Source organism: Bos taurus, chromosome 26 (assembly GCF_002263795.3).
Source record: "Bos taurus isolate L1 Dominette 01449 registration number 42190680 breed Hereford chromosome 26, ARS-UCD2.0, whole genome shotgun sequence".
NCBI classification, from domain to species: Eukaryota; Metazoa; Chordata; class Mammalia; order Artiodactyla; family Bovidae; genus Bos; species Bos taurus.
This window is the reverse complement of record NC_037353.1, coordinates 47,506,738-47,522,388: the sequence shown is the minus strand read 5'-3', so window position 1 is coordinate 47,522,388 and position 15,651 is coordinate 47,506,738. Positions and strand designations below refer to the sequence as shown.

Genomic DNA, 15,651 nt, shown 5'->3' with positions numbered 1-15,651 from the left:
CTTATATAACAATGCAAGATGCCCTCTAATTAAAGTCACATCTGGAGCAACACATTTAGCTTTTTAAAAGTAAACTACAAATCATTCTGGGAGGATGCCCCATGAGGGGAAAAAAAACTTGGAGCTCGGGCTTCCATGGTGGCCCAGTGGATAAGAATCCGCCTGCCAATGCAGGAGACACAGGTTCGAGCCCTGGTCTGGGAGGATCCCACGTGCTGCGGGGTAACTAAGCGCATGTGCCTCAAGTACTGAGCCTGTGGAGTAACTAAGCGCATGTGCCTCAAGTACTGAGCCTGTGCTCCAGAGCCTGTGTTCTGCAGCAGGAGAAGCCACCGCCATGAGGAGCCTGCGGACCATAACTCAAGAGCAGCCCCCAGTTGCCACAACCAGGGAAAAGCCCACTCAGCAGTGAAGACCCCCTGCACAGCCAAACATAAACAAATAAAAATTAAAAAAAAAAAAAATTAGAGCTTACACCACCCAACATGCAGCTCCATGTGTATCTGTGTATCCCTGTAAATTGTGCACACTGAGAGTGTGTTAAGGTGTATGTTGTGAAACAGTGAAGACAAAGATGAAGAGAAGTTTAAATACTTAGCACGTGGGGTGTGGGTGTTCTCAGCCTTCCTCCAAAACATTTTGTAGACATGCAACAATGGTCACCCTCAGTGTGAGTACTTTTATGACAAAACATTAACACATGATGAAGCCTAAATATCCTGGATATTTTCAGTGAGGCCTTAGCAGTAGTGGATGGATGAGGTTTTAAGGGGCTTGGCTGGCTTGGGTACCTTCAGAACAGGCTGCCAAACACACTTTGCAGATGTTGCCAGCCTGAGAGCATCTTTTTGATCCATTGTTGTCAGAATGAGAACAATAAGGAGAATGGGGGATAATGAATGTTTGAGAAACTTAAATCTTCCCTTTGGAGAACTGTATTTTTTTTTCCCCTTGAGGTTTTGTTAGTACTGCCTTTTGGTGTTAAAATGAAAAGGAGGTGATATTATTACTTGAGAGTACTAAAAATGGGCAGTCCTATGTCACTTTTAAAATCTGGAGACATTTTGTTTGTACATGAACTCCAGAACTGCGTCCCTAAGGACGTTTTCAGGAAGCTTGAGGGCCCTAGGTTTCGGCAGGCATGGTAGGGAGACCCCCCACAGGGCAATCTCTGTCCTCTCCGCAGCACTCACATCTGGAGAACACTAAAAGACTGCAGATGTCGACCTCCTTCATTAGATCTTTCCAAGAAGAAGGGCAGAGGAGATGTGATAAATGATCTAACTCCCCAGTGCCCGCTTCTAAAAATGGGTTCACAACCAGCATCACCCTCTCCTGAGACTCTATCCCTGGAATTCTAGGGGGTGATCTGTTATTTGGCTTCTGCCATCCCCTCTTTTGTGCTTGACGGGCATGCTTGTTTGCAGGTATGGGCAGTCTACTAACTGCTTTTCCACTGTTGTGTGACAGGGCTGCCTGAAATGTTCAAGACACCAGTAAAAGAGAAGCTGCAAAGGATGAGCATGTGTCCCCCCACTTTTCCAAATTCAGAGGATTTGTTTGGAAAAGAGCTTCCAGGACCTCATTCAGGAGAAAAACCTCTGCTGTGCACTTTGGAAAATTTTGGTTGGTTTCCTTTTTTCACCCCAGCACTTTGATCTTTTCAGTCAGAACTGTAGACAGTCTTCTTTTGTTACAAAAGCTATGGTATTATCTCTCTACGACAGATAATGCTGTCCAGCTTCTTTGTCCTATTGTTTATAGGGGGAATTTCTATCAGCAGTAGAACCAGCACTGACTTTCAGAGACTTGCATAAAAAGGCAAACCCGTTTACTAACCATAAGCTCCCTCTGTGCACGTGGCCTTCTTCATCTTGCATAAGTGAAGAGGTTGACAAGCAGCCAAGTGTAATCATCTCTCTTCGTGTGTGTGTGCGTGTGCTAGGTTGCTTGTTGCGTCTGACTCTTTGTGACCCCATGGACTGTATGTAGCCCACCAGACTCCTCTGGCCATGGGATTCTCCAGGCAAGAATACTGGAATGGGTTGCGATGCCTTCCTCCAGGGGACCTTCCCCACCCAGAGATCAAACCTGTGTCTTTTAAGTCTCCTGCATTGACAGCGGGTGCTTTACCACTAGTGCCACCTGGGAAGCCCTCTCTCATCATGGTGGTGGTTTAGTCACTAGGTTGTGTCCTACTCTTGCGAGCCCATGGACTGTAGCCTGCCAGGCTCCTCTGTCCATGGGATTCTCCAGGCAAGAATACTGGAGTGGGTTGCCATTTCCTTCTCTAGGGAATCTTCCTGATCTGGGGATCGAACCTATGTCTCCTGCATTGCAGGCAGATTGTTTACCAACTTAGCTAGAAGGGAAGCTCTCATCATACTTGTAGGTAAATTACTCAGATGTGAAAGTGCTGTCGGCAAAGAGAAAGACAGCAGGTGTCCACCGCGCAGGTACTGAGGCTTCTCTGGGGTAGACACCTGCCACAGGATGAGTGTGAGATGGACACATGATGTCTATCTTCTCTGCCATTGACACTGATCACCATGTACCTGTCGTAGAGAGAACAGCATGCTATGCTTGAGGTGCTTCCTATCGCTGAAAAATAGATGTTTCCTGTGTAACACAGACCCTAAGCACGCTAAGTATAATCCCCATTATTGCATTGGTGGTCCAGCAGATTGAACAGCTGTTTCTATGGTTTGATGGAAAAAATGTCTGTCACTGAGACCTGGGTGGCAGCCTTCAGAGGACCTTTCTTTCTTTTTTAAGATTTTTTTTTTCTTAATGTGGACTATTTTTCAAGTCTATTGAATTCATTACAATACTGCTTCTGTATTATATTTTCGTTTTTTTTAGCCAAGAGGCATGTGGGATTTTTGCTCCCTGACCAGTGTTCGAACCCATACCTCTTGCATTGGAAGGTGAAGGTTTAACCACTGGACCACAAGGGAAGTCCCAGGGAACCCCTGCTAAGGAATTATTTTTCTTTTACCTAATTCCTATAGCTCCTTATCACCACCTATGATGACCTCACTCTATAGCACCCTTAACATGATTCATCGGAGAAGGCAATGGCACCCCACTCCAGTACTCTTGCCTGGAAAATCCCATGGATGGAGGAGCCTGGTAGGCTGCAGTCCATGGGGTCGCGAAGAGTCAGACACGACTGAACGACTTCACTTTCATTTTTCACTTTCATGCACTGGAGAAGGAAATGGCAACCCACTCCAGTGTTCTTGCCTGGAGAATCCCAGGGATGGGGGAGCCTTGTGGGCTGCAGTCTATGGGGTCGCACAGAGTCGGACACGACTGAAGTGACTTAGCGGCAGCAGCAGCAGCATTATTCATACATGGGTGTGGTTCACGTCAGACAGATTTATCTCTGTCTGGTAGAGACAGCCTCATATCCTGGGGTGGATGAGAGTCAAAACTAGCTTTTAAGTAATATTTTATGAGAATCAGATAGCAAATTGGCACAACACAGTGAACAGAATCTGTTTATCATGTGTGTTTTAATATTTTATAGGCGAAGATGTGTTTCCTAGGACTCACGATACAGTGAAAGGGCCATCTGATCAAAGTTCTGCAAGCCCTGCCTTGAGACGCCCCAGTATTAAAATGAGCGAAGATCCTGTGAAAACACCAAGGAGCACGAATAAAACCATAGCTGCTGAGATAAAAACTCCTGTGTCCACGACAGCGACTCCAAAGGCAACATCAAGTGCAAACAGGTCTAGAAGGTCTGCAGAGCTCAGCGGTGTGCAGACGCCAGGTACAGGGCCAGAGAACCAAGACGCAAAACCTGACACCGTTGAGGACATCTTGGGAAGACGTCTGAGGAAAACACCACAACCAGAGCTGAAGCCAGAGAGAGACACAAAGGAAAGTGAAAAGTCGTTCGAACAATGTAAGCAAAACATCAAATCAAAAGAAAATTCTGAAAAGACGATAGCTGTGAGGAGATCAAGACGAGCCTCAGAGCTGAAGTGTGAACCAGCGGCAGACCTGACCACCCTCCAGAGATCGCAGGACACAGAGCCCGAGGAGAAGCAGGTGGACATCCTGAGTCTCCTACAGACTCCAGTTCATGCCAAGGAAGTGATGGATGCAAAGAACAAAGCCACAAGGATGAGCTGTAAGTCTCCCAAGCCAGGAGCAGTCAGCATACACACCAGGATGAGCACACAGCTCAAGACACCATCCCAGAAAGTGGATGTAGGAAGTTTCTCGGACCTTAGGAAGCTCTCGGAAACTCTGGGGAAAGCCACACCCACTCAAAGAGAATCAAGAGATGCTAAAAGCATCCAATTGTTTAAGGAAACTTCAAAGCAGAAACTGGACCCTGCAGAGAATTCTGCTGGAAGTAAGAGGAGGCCAACGACACCCAAGGGAAAGGCCCCACCTCTGGAAGACCTGGCTGGCTTCAAAGAACTCTTCCAAACCCCTCATCAAGCCAAGGAACCAATGACTGATGACAAAACCACCAAAACACCCTGTACATCTCCACAGTCAGAGTCAGTCAACACACCAAGTAGAAGGGGACGTCTCAGGACACCTTCCCAGAAGGTGAATGTGCAGGAGGACCTCTCAGCTCTCAGGAAACCTCAACAAACACCAGGAAAAGCCACACGGTCACCCAGAGAACCAGAGGGTGGTGACAAGGGCATTGCAGTGTCTCAGGAAGCTCCAGAAGAGATGCTAGACCTTGCAGAAAAGGTACCTTCAGCCAAGAGGCGACCAAGGACACCCAAGGGAAAGGCCCAGCCCCTGGAAGATCTGACCGGCTTCAAGGAGCTCTTCCAAACCCCAGATCAAGCCAGGGAACCCATGACAGATGCCAAAACCACCAAAACACCCTGTAAATCTTCTCAACCGGAGCCAGTCAACACACCAAGTAGAAGGGGACGTCTCAGGACACCTTCCCAGAAAGTGGACGTAGAGGAGGAGCTCTCATCTCTCGGGAAACCTCAACAAATACCAAGGGGAACCGGGCACTCAGATAGAGAACCAGCAGATGGTGAAGACATCAAAGTGTCCAAGGAAATGCCAAGGCAGAAAATGGACCCTGCAGATTATGTGACTGGAATTAAGAGACAGTCAAGGACACCTAAAGAAGATGTCCAGTCTCTCGAAGACCTGACTGGCTTCAGAGAACTCTTCCAAACCCCAACCCACACCAACCTGCCAAGGGCTATTGTCAAAACCCCCCAAATGCTTGGCCAGTCTCCACAACTGAAACCAGTCAACATGACACCAACTAGAAGGGGACGTCTCAGAACACCTTCCCAGAAAATGGATGTGCAAGAAGACCTCTCAGCTCTCAGGAAACCTCAGCAAACACCAGGGGAAACCACACAATCACCCAGAGAGCCAGAGGCTGGTGACAGAAGCATTGCAGTATCTCAGGAAGCTCCAGAAGAGATGCTAGACCTTGCAGAAAAGATACCTGCAACCAAGAGGGGGTCAAGAACACCCAAGAGAAAGACCCCACTACTGGAAGACCTGGCTGGCTTTAAGGAGCTCTTCCAAACTCCACATCAAGCCAAGGAAACAATGACAGATGAAAAACCCACCACAATACCCTGTAAATCTCCACCAGCAGAACCAGTCAACACGCCGACCAGTAAGAAGAGACAACTCAAGTCACCTCCCCGGGAAGTGGGCATAGAGGAGGAGCTCTCAGTGCTCAGGAGGCCTGCACAGGCTCCAGGGGGAACCAGGCACTCAGAAGGAGAAGCAGCAGGTGATGGTGAAGACATCAAAGCATTCATGGAAATGCCAAGGCAGAAACTGGACCCTACAGAAAACGTGACTGGAATTAAGAGGCAGCTAAGAACACCCAAGGAAAAGGTCCAATCTCTAGAAGACCTGACTGGCTTCAGAGAGCTCTTCCAGACCCCAAATCACACCAAGGAGCCAAAGGCTGTTCTCAAAACACCCCAAATGCTCTGCACATCTTCCCAATCAGAGTTAATTGTCACACCAACCAATAGAAAGAGACAGCCCAGGACACTTCTTGGGAAGGTGGATACAGAGAAAGAACTGTCAGTGCTTAGGAGACACACACCAGCGTCAGGGCAAACCATGCATACATGGTGCAGAGAACCAGGAGTTGATGATAAAAGCACCGAATCGTTTGAGGAAACGCCAAAGCAGAAACTGGGCCCTGCAGAGAATTCTGCTGGAAGTAAGAGGAGGCCAGCGACACCCAAGGGAAAGGCCCCACCTCTGGAAGACCTGGCTGGCTTCAAAGAACTCTTCCAAACCCCTCATCAAGCCAAGGAACCAATGACTGATGACAAAACCACCAAAACACCCTGTACATCTCCGCAGTCAGAGCCAGTCAACACACCAAGTAGAAGGGGACGTCTCAGGACACCTTCCCAGAAGGTGAATGTGCAGGAGGACCTCTCAGCTCTCAGGAAACCTCAACAAACACCAGGAAAAGCCACACAGTCACCCAGAGAACCAGAGGGTGGTGACAAGGGCATTACAGTGTCTCAGGAAGCTCCAGAAGAGATGCTAGACCTTGCAGAAAAGGTACCTTCAGCCAAGAGGCGACCAAGGACACCCAAGGGAAAGGCCCAGCCCCTGGAAGATCTGACCGGCTTCAAGGAGCTCTTCCAAACCCCAGATCAAGCCAGGGAACCCATGACAGATGCCAAAACCACCAAAACACCCTATACATCTCCACAACCAGAACCAGTCAACACACCAAGTAGGACACCTTCCCAAAAAGTGAATGTGCTGGAAGGCCTCTCAGCTCTCAGGAAACCTCAACAAACACCAGGAAAAACCACACAGTCACCCAGAGAACCAGAGGGTGGTGACAAGGGCATTGCAGTGTCTCAGGAAGCTCCAGAAGAGATGCTAGACCTTGCAGAAAAGGTACCTTCAGCCAAGAGGAGACCAAGGACACCCAAGAGAAAGGCCCAGCCCCTGGAAGACCTGACTGGCTTTAAGGAGCTCTTCCAAACCCCAGATCAAGCCAGGGAACCAATGACAGATGCCAAAACCACCAAAACACTCTATAAATCACCAGCAGAAACAGTCAACACGCCGACCAGTAAGAAGAGACGACTCAAGTCACCTCCCCGGGAAGTGGGCATAGAGGAGGAGCTCTCAGTGCTCAGGAGGCCTGCACAGACTCCACGGGGAACCAGGCACTCAGGAGAAGCAGGAAGTGATTTTGAAGACATCAAAGCATTCACAGGAACGCCGAGGCAGAAACTGGACCCTCGAATTAAGAGGCAGCTAAGAACACCTAAGGAAAAGGTCCAATCTCTAGAAGACCTGACTGGCTTCAGAGAGCTCTTCCAGACCCCAGATCACACCAAGGAGCCAAAGGCTGTTCTCAAAACCCCTAAGATGCTCTGTCAGTCTCCACTACTGGAACCAGTCAACATAACACCAGGTAGAAGGGGAAGTCTCAGGACACCTTCCCAAAAAGTGGACATGCAGGAAGACCGCTCAGCTCTCAGGAAGCCTACACATACACCAGGGGTGACCACACACTCACCCAAAGAACCAGAGGGTGGCGACAGAGGCGCTGCAGTGTCTCGGGAAGCTCCAGAAGAGAAACCAGACCCTGCAGAACATTCAACTTCAAGCAAGAGGCAGCCAAGGACACCCCAGGAAAAGGCCCAACTCTTGGAAGACCTGGATGGCTTCAAAGAGCTCTTCCAAACCCCAGATCGTGCAAATGGAGCAATGACTGATGACAAACTCACCACAATGCCCTGTACATCTCCACCAGCAGAACCATTCAACACACCAACAAGTGAGAAGAGACGACTCAAGTCCTCTCCCCAGAAAGTGGGTGTAAAAGAGGAGCTCTCGGCACTCAGGAGGCCCGCACAGACTCCACGGGGAACCAGGCACTCAGAAGGAGAACAAGCAGGTGATGGTGAAGAAAAAGCATTTAAGAAAACTCCAAAGCAGAAACTGGACTCAGCAGAAAGTTTAACTGGAAGCAAGAGGCGGCCAAGAGCATCACTTAAGGAAAAGGCCCAGCCCCTGGAAGACCTGACTGGCTTTAAAGAGCTCTTCCAAACCCCACGTCAATCCAAGGAACCAATGACTGATAACAGTATCCCTCAAATGCTCTGCCAGTCTCCACAACCAGAACCAGTCACCATAACACCAGGTAGAAGGGGGCATCTCAGGACACCTTCCAAGACAGTGGACAGGCAGGAAGACTGCTCAGCTCTCAGGAAGCCTCAGCAAACACCAGGGGAAACCACACACTCACCCAGAGAACCAGAAGATGGTGACAGAGGCACTGCAGTGTCTCAGGAAGCTCCAGAAGAGAAACCAAACTCTGCAGAAAACATAACTGCACACAAGAGGTGGCCAAGGATAACTAAGGAGAAAGCCCAGCCCCTGGAAGACCTGAGTGGCTTCAAAGAGCTCTTCCAAACCCCAGATCATGCAAAGCAGCCCATAATGATCGATGACCATCCCCCTGCCATACCCTGTAAATCACCAGCAGAACCTGTTACCAGGAGAACAGGTAGAAAGAAACAACTCAGGTCATCGCCAGAGAAAGTGGGTGTAGAAGAGCCCTCAGCACTCAGGAGGCCCTCCCAGACTCCAGAGGAAGCCACACGCATGCAGAGAGAAGCTGAAGAGGATGAAAAAGACATCAAAGTGTGTAAGAAAACTTCAAGGCAGAAACTGGTCTCAGCAGAAAATGTAACTGGCGTCAAGAGTCGGCTAAGAAACATTAAAGAAAAGGCCCAACCCACAGAAGACCCAGCCAGGGTCAAAGAGCCCTTCCAAAACCCCAACCAGACTGAGGAACCAGCGAGTGATGTAAAAATCGCTCCAGCGTCCTGCCAGTCTCCACCAGCACAACCAGTCATCAGGAGAAGGACCAGACAGAGACGGCTCAGGTCACCACCAGGAAAAGTGGCCGTGGAAGAGCCCTCAGCGTCCACAGGGCCTACACAGACGCCAGGGGATACACACACAGAGCCTGTAGGCAAAGGAAAAGACAGCAAGGTGTTGAAGGAAACTTCAGGGCAGAAACTGAGTCCTGCAGAGAATGTAACAGGCATCAGGAGTCGGCTAAGAACACTTAAGAAAAAGACCCAACCCTTGGAAGACTCAGCCGGTGTCAAAGAGCTCTTCCAAAAGCCAGATCAGGCCAAAGAAGCAGACGGTGATGTTGCAGTAGCTCCAGGGCCCCGCCCATCCCCACCAGCAGAACCGGTCACCAGGCCAACAAGCAGAAAGAGGCGGCCCAAGTCATCACCAGAGAAAGTGGCCAAAGAAGAGCCCACACCGACACCAGGGGAAAGCACACGGGGCCAGCCTGCACGTGATGAAGAAGACAGCAGAGTGCTGAAGGAAAATCCAAGGCAGAAACTCAATCCTGCAGAAAATGTAACTGGAGTCCGGAGTCGGCTAAGAACACTGAGGGAAAAGACCCAACCCCTGGAAGACCCAGCCAGCGTCAAAGAGCTCTTCCAAGACCCAGATCAGGTCAAAGAGCCAGAGGGTGATGTTACAACCATTCCAGTGCCCCGCCAGTCTCCACCAGCAAAACCCATCACCAGACCAACAAGCAGAAAGAGGCGACTTAAGGCGTCGCCAGAGAAAGTGGACATAGAAAGGCCCTCGGCGCTCAGAGAGCCCACACGGACACCAGGGGAAACCACACACAGCGAGCCTGTACATGATGAAAAAGACAACAGAGTATTGAAGGAAAATTCAAAGCAGAAACTCAATGCAGCAGAAAATGTAATTGGGGTCAGGAGCCGACTAAGAACACTGAAGGAAAAGACCCAACCCCTGAAAGACCTGGCCGGTGCCAAAGAGCTCTTCCAAAAGCAAGATGGGGCCAAGGAACCAGTGAGTGATGTTACGACGGCTCCAGCGCCCCACCAGTCTCCACCAGCACAACCAGTCACCAGGAGAACAGGTAGACAGAAACAGCTCAGGTCACCACCAAGAAAAGTGGCTGTAGACAAGCCCTCAGCGCTTAGCAGGCCTGCACAGACTCCAGGGGAAATGACGCACACAGAACCTGTGGGCGATGAGAACAAGATCAAGATGGCCAAGGAAACGTCAAGGAGGAACCTGAACTCAGCAGAAAACTTCATTGGCGTCAGGAGTCGGCGAAAAGCATTTCAGGAGAAGACGGTGGAAGACCCAGCCGGTTCCCAGGAGCCCTTCCAAAAGCCTGATCAGGCCGAGGAACTGGAAAGCAGTTCTACTGCCATCAAGAGAGCCTCAAAGCAAACAGTAGACAGAAGACCTGTAGAAACATCCCGAAGAGTCCTCAGGGCCCCTAAAGTAAGATTCACAGAAGACCTTGTGGGCAGCAGAGAGCCTGCAAAACACCCAGGTGAAAGTTGCGTTTCCCCGTCCCCCGAGAGGGAGCAGGGAGAAGACGGAAGAGTCACAGGCAGGAAGAGACTGCGCCCTGTGACAGCTGCCCAGGACCCCGAGGACGAGAGGCCACTCCAGAAGAAGCAGAGGACAGCCCCCAGGGAGACACGGGAGCCCCCCGAACCCCCAGGAGTGAAGAAGAGAAGCCTGCGGACTTTGGCACAAAGGACTGAACCTGGGGGAAACCTGCCCAACGATGACCTAAAAGCTAAAGCTACGGATCCGCAAGAAGTCGCACAGGCTCCGAATAAGGTGATGGGAGGAGTGATGTGACTGTGCCCTGTGGGCTTCCCAGGTGGCGGCGGTCGTAAAGAGCCCGCCTGCCAGTGCAGGAGACGTAAGAGATGCGGATTTGATCCCTGGGTCGGAAAGATTCCCTGGAGGAGGGCATGGCGACCCACTCCAGTCTTCTTGTCTGGAGGATCCTATGGACAGAGGAGCCTGGCAGGCTACAGTCAATGGGGTCGCAAAGAGTTGAACATGACTGAATGACTTGGCACAGCACAGCACCTTGGGTGGATGCTCTCCATTCTGGCATAAATTTGCTATCAACTGTATGTAACCCTGATGTAAGTGGGGGTCCCCTTTCCCTCGGGGTCCACAGGCAACACAGTGAGTAGCTGCAGAACTGGAGAGCGTCCCCTTAGAGTTTACAGAGCTGTTGCTCGGTCGTGTCCGACTGCAACCCCGTGGACAGTGAGTAGCTGCAGAACTGGAAAGCGTCCCCTTAGAGTTTACAGAGCTGTTGCTCGGTCGTGTCCGACTGCAACCCCGTGGACTATCGCTCTCCAGGTTCATGTGTCCATGGGATTCTCCAGGCAAGAAGACTGGAGTGGGTTGCTGTTTCACTCTCCAGGGGATCTTCCTATGTTCGTCTTCAAAGATATGGAGCTTTATGCTGAGAAAAAGTGGGCAACTCAGACCTGCCTTGTTCTAGACACTGAGACCTGGAGGGCTGAGTACAAGTAGTATCTGCATCCGTACTTAAACAATTGGAACAATTCGCCCAGGGTATGTGTGTCCTGGGAAGACCATCACTGTCCAGGCTGTTGGCGAAAGTGTTTGTCGTTTAGTTGTGTCCAGCGTTTTGCGACCCCGTGAACTGCAGCCCGCTAGCCTCCTCTGTCCAGGGGATTCTCCAGGCAGAACACTGGAGTGGGTTGCCAGTCCCTTCTCCAGGGGATCTTCCCGACCCAGGGATTGAACCCAGGCCCCCTGCATGGCAGGCAGATTCTTTACCATCTAAGCCAGTAAGGAAGCTATACGTGTTGTCAGAGACGTTTGTAAATTGGATTCCAGAAACTGAAATTTTCCTCTTCTGGTCTAGCAATGACTTGAAGGATTAGGAAATCATTTTCTGTCTGAATATTGGGGTGTTTTCCTGGAATATCCTTTTAATGCTTGTTAAAATCACGTTGATGTGTGTGACAGACATTGTGGTTGGAGTTCATACTGAATTCCTTACTTAGGGTTTATTGGTGGAAATGGTGATTTCTCTGTAGGAGCAAATTGACAGGTACACCCCTGACTTGCTTAGACTTACTTGCATGTTAGGATATGAATCAATGGCAAATGTTGCAATTGATTCCCCTTTGAGTTCACTTTCAAATGATGTTCTCCATGTTGAGATTTGTAATTTGTATTCCTCATTCTTGACATTTTGTGGATGTCTTTTGAATTTTTTTAGGGAGTGTCCCTGCGTTCCAGGCGTCCTGCTAAAACTTCTGTAGAGGAGCAAAGACCTGAGGTTCTTATATCAGAAGAAAAGGTGAAAATAAAGAGAAGCGAAAAGAAGTCCGTGCAGCCCTCCCAGGAGATGAAGCTCCAGAGCCCTGAAGATGGAGCCAAGAAGCCTGCCTCTGGGGGCAAAGTTGAAGAGAGGAGGACACGCTCAAGACCTGGGAGGCAGAACCAGCCGCCTTTGCCTGAGGCTGCAGAAGAGAAAGTGAGGGAGGGAAGGGTGGACATCCCAGCGAAGAAGCAGGAAGAGAAAGAAGGGACAGGACATTCAGACCCCAAGGGTTCGAGATCCAGAAAGGTTAGCGTCCGCCCTCGAGGAAACCCTTCAGAGACTGCATCTGAGCAGAGAGTGACCCGGAGTGCCAAGAGATGTGCCCACAGTCTTCAGAAGGCTAGTAATCTCCTGTTGCTCTTTTTCTAAGCATAGACACTATGTCAGTAGAGGTTTAGCCCACGCTGCAAGAGCAGATGCAGCAAATGGGATAATACGCTGCCAACCCTCAGTTAAACTAGCATGAGAAGCAGGCGTCTAAACCATATTCTGTGGCTCAGTATTCAGGTGGATGTGGCTTGGGAATTCCACTTGAATAGTAAATTCACACGATGATATCTTCTTTCAGGGGATTTATCCAGTTAGTGCTTTCTAAGTGCTCACTGCACTCCTGTACTAAGATTCCAGGCACTGCCTTCAGTGTGTGGTTAGAGATTGAACAAACTTCCCGAAAGGTAATGCTTGATTTCAGAGGTGTCCCCTTGGAAAGCTGGGGCACAGAGTGGGTGAGGCGTCCGTAGACAAACAGCCCTGTGAACAGTTCCCATTCAGGAAGCAGCCTGGTGTCCTTTCCTCCTCCCAAAGACGGCAACCCAAGCGTGGTCTCCACTCACATTCAGCCCCAAGCGTGGTCTCCGCTCACGCTCAGCCAGCACTGAGTGATGTCCCCTCTGGACACACCAGTTGTTCAGAAGGTCCAAAAGGCTTCAGCCTGATTACACGTTTGAATTCACTTTTTCTGAGTGGTATTTATAAAAATCAGTGAAAAACATGTGGAATTTTCTTTTTCCTTTTTATAATGTGTTTATAACTTAAAAATAGCTTACCAACCTTTCTGTCAAGACACAATATTTAACTTTAAAGATTTACATAGTAAGAGTTTAAGGCAGCTTTTACAGTCTCTATTTTAAAGCTCACTGCCAACTTCAAGACTAGTTTTCTGGAGCTAAAGGCCTGCATCGCACCCTGTAAGGATTTGGGTTTTTACAGAATAGAGTTGATTACACAAACTGTTCTTTCAAATGACTTAAGAGATATTTTTCTTCCCAAACAGGAAAGTGACAATGTGTGTGTCAAGAAAATAAGAACCAGAAGTCGTCGACCCTGAAGATATATAGCTAAGAAGTTTAAAGGGAGAGGGGGGGAGTAATGAATTTAGTGATAAGTTGTAGTACGATATTTGTCATAAGTTTTAAAGTGAATTCTGTAAATAATACTGTTGGGGGTGGGGTGGGGTGGGGGTTTAAGGGAAGAAGGCTTAGAATTTTCTAACTCAAGAGTTTATTCAAAAGCCCCCACATGGAGATTATGAAGGAGACCGCTGAGTCTCCTAAATTAGTAAAAAATTTAAGACTTGAGTAGGGGGTGGGGGGGTGGGGGGAGTTTGCCAAGGTGTGGCCTTCATCTCAGTAAAATGAAGCCCCGGGGTTTGTGACTGCCGAGTCGATGCCGTCGCCGTGGGCTCCCGCGTTCGCCAGGCTGCTGTAAATGCTTCTCTGTGTGTCTGTGCCCTTTGTGTGCGTCCGCATGCAAACGTGAAAGGCAGGGGCTCAGGACGCAGGAATGAATGAGCAGAGGACGAGAACAATGACAGGGTGTCCGCCTTCACCCCGGGGAGACTGCGGGTCCAGGCGCTCGGGCTGCGGGCCATCTGCACAGGACAGTCCTGTTTGCTGCCCTGGCCTCGGAGGCGAGAGACATGATTCCGAGGCTGGTCTGTGCCACCATCTGCAGGGTAGCGTGACGCTTTGCTTGAGGAGGGCCTGCCAGCTTGCCTGTTCCACGTGAAGTGTCTCTGTCTGAACTAGGACTGCTTTCATCTGAGAGGGCATCTCCCCACCCTGCCTGAGGGCCGCTGACGCGTGCCCCTCGAGTCCACATCCTGACACCCCTCCACGCCCTTGTGTCCCGTTTTCCGACTCCCCTGTGCTCTCTCTGCCCATACCTGTTGCCCTGACCTTGTGCCTTCCCCCAGAAAGCGGCCATTTCTGACACTTGGAGCTCGAGGCCGTTGCATGTCGTTTTTTGCCTGGTCGTCCGTCCTCCTTTGGTTTCAGAGCCGCCCGTCTCACTGCTGTTTCGCTCTGTCCTCCGGCTCCTCCGTGTTCCCCGGGTCGGACACGAGCGCCCCATCCCCTCCAGTCACCTGTGTGGAGGCCTCCCCATCTGCCTGCCCTGCCTGGTGGAGGCGAGGCTGGAGGCCGGGAGGGTCACTGTGCCCAAGCGCGCGAGCTGTCACCCCTGCCTCCATCGACTCTTGTGTCCCCCCGGGTCTGGCATGGAGCGAGGTCCACATCACAATAAATGCCTTTGAACAAATGCATGAGTCCAGGCACATCTGTCTGAGTCAGGGGCATTTGTTTGCTATTTTGGCTGCCTTATTAATACAGTTATTTAGACGGCATTGCCTGAAATTGGGGGTCATCGTCAAGTGGGGCCGGAAAGAAAGTGGGGTTCCGACGAGCAGAAGGGATGGTATTTTAGGAAGTGTAAGCCTCATCAGAAAAGGCCTTCTGGACGTGAGCCGTCAGTGTGTCACTGAGGCAAAATCCAAGGAACACAGGAACTTCCTGTGAGTGAGTTGTTTTGCCAACACTTCAGATTTAGTGATAATTATGAACTTCACACATAGAAAAATTTCAGTTAGCTGTGTTCCTGGGGAATGGGGTAAAAATTAATTAAAAAGCCATTAGGGTTCATTTCTAACCCCAAATCTCACTGAACTATATCAGCACATTTTCTCGCCTTCTTAAGCAGAATATTTGAAGAGCATAAGAAGGGTGGTTTTTTCCTTAAAAAACTGGAAATAGAACTGCCATATGACCCAGTAATCCCACTTCTGGGCATACACACCAAGGAAACCAGAATTGAAAGAGACACGTGTACCCCAATGTTCATCGCAGCACTGTTTATAATAGCCAGGACATGGAAGCAACCTAGATGTCCATCAGCAGACGCATGGAAAGAAAGCTGTGGTACATATACACAATGGAATATTATTCAGCCATTAAAAAGAATAATTTGAATCAGTTCTAATGAGGTGGATGAAACTGGAGCCTATTATACAGAGTGAAGTAAGCCAGAAACACCAGTACAGGATACGAACGCATATATATATGGAATTTAGAAGGTAATGATAATCCTGTATGCGAGACAGGAAAAGAGACACAGATGTATAGAACAGTCTTTTGGACTCTGTGGGAGAGGGAGAGGGTGGGATGATTTGGGAGAATGGCACT

General features: G+C 49.6%; 1 protein-coding gene across 3 annotated transcripts in view; it reads left to right on the top strand.

Annotated features, from left to right (window-relative positions):
- MKI67 (marker of proliferation Ki-67) overlaps window positions 1-14,731 on the top strand; it is a 30,128-nt gene extending 15,397 nt beyond the window's left edge. For all 3 annotated transcript variants that reach the window (XM_059882108.1, XM_059882109.1, XM_059882107.1), the window contains exons 12-15: window positions 1,471-1,626; window positions 3,533-10,653; window positions 12,089-12,532; window positions 13,467-14,731. In XM_059882108.1, the coding sequence (XP_059738091.1) occupies window positions 1,471-1,626; window positions 3,533-10,653; window positions 12,089-12,532; window positions 13,467-13,520 (7,775 nt within the window). In that variant the 3' untranslated portion in view covers window positions 13,521-14,731. The remainder of the gene's footprint in view (window positions 1-1,470; window positions 1,627-3,532; window positions 10,654-12,088; window positions 12,533-13,466) is intronic.
- Window positions 14,732-15,651: the final 920 nt, after the last annotated feature.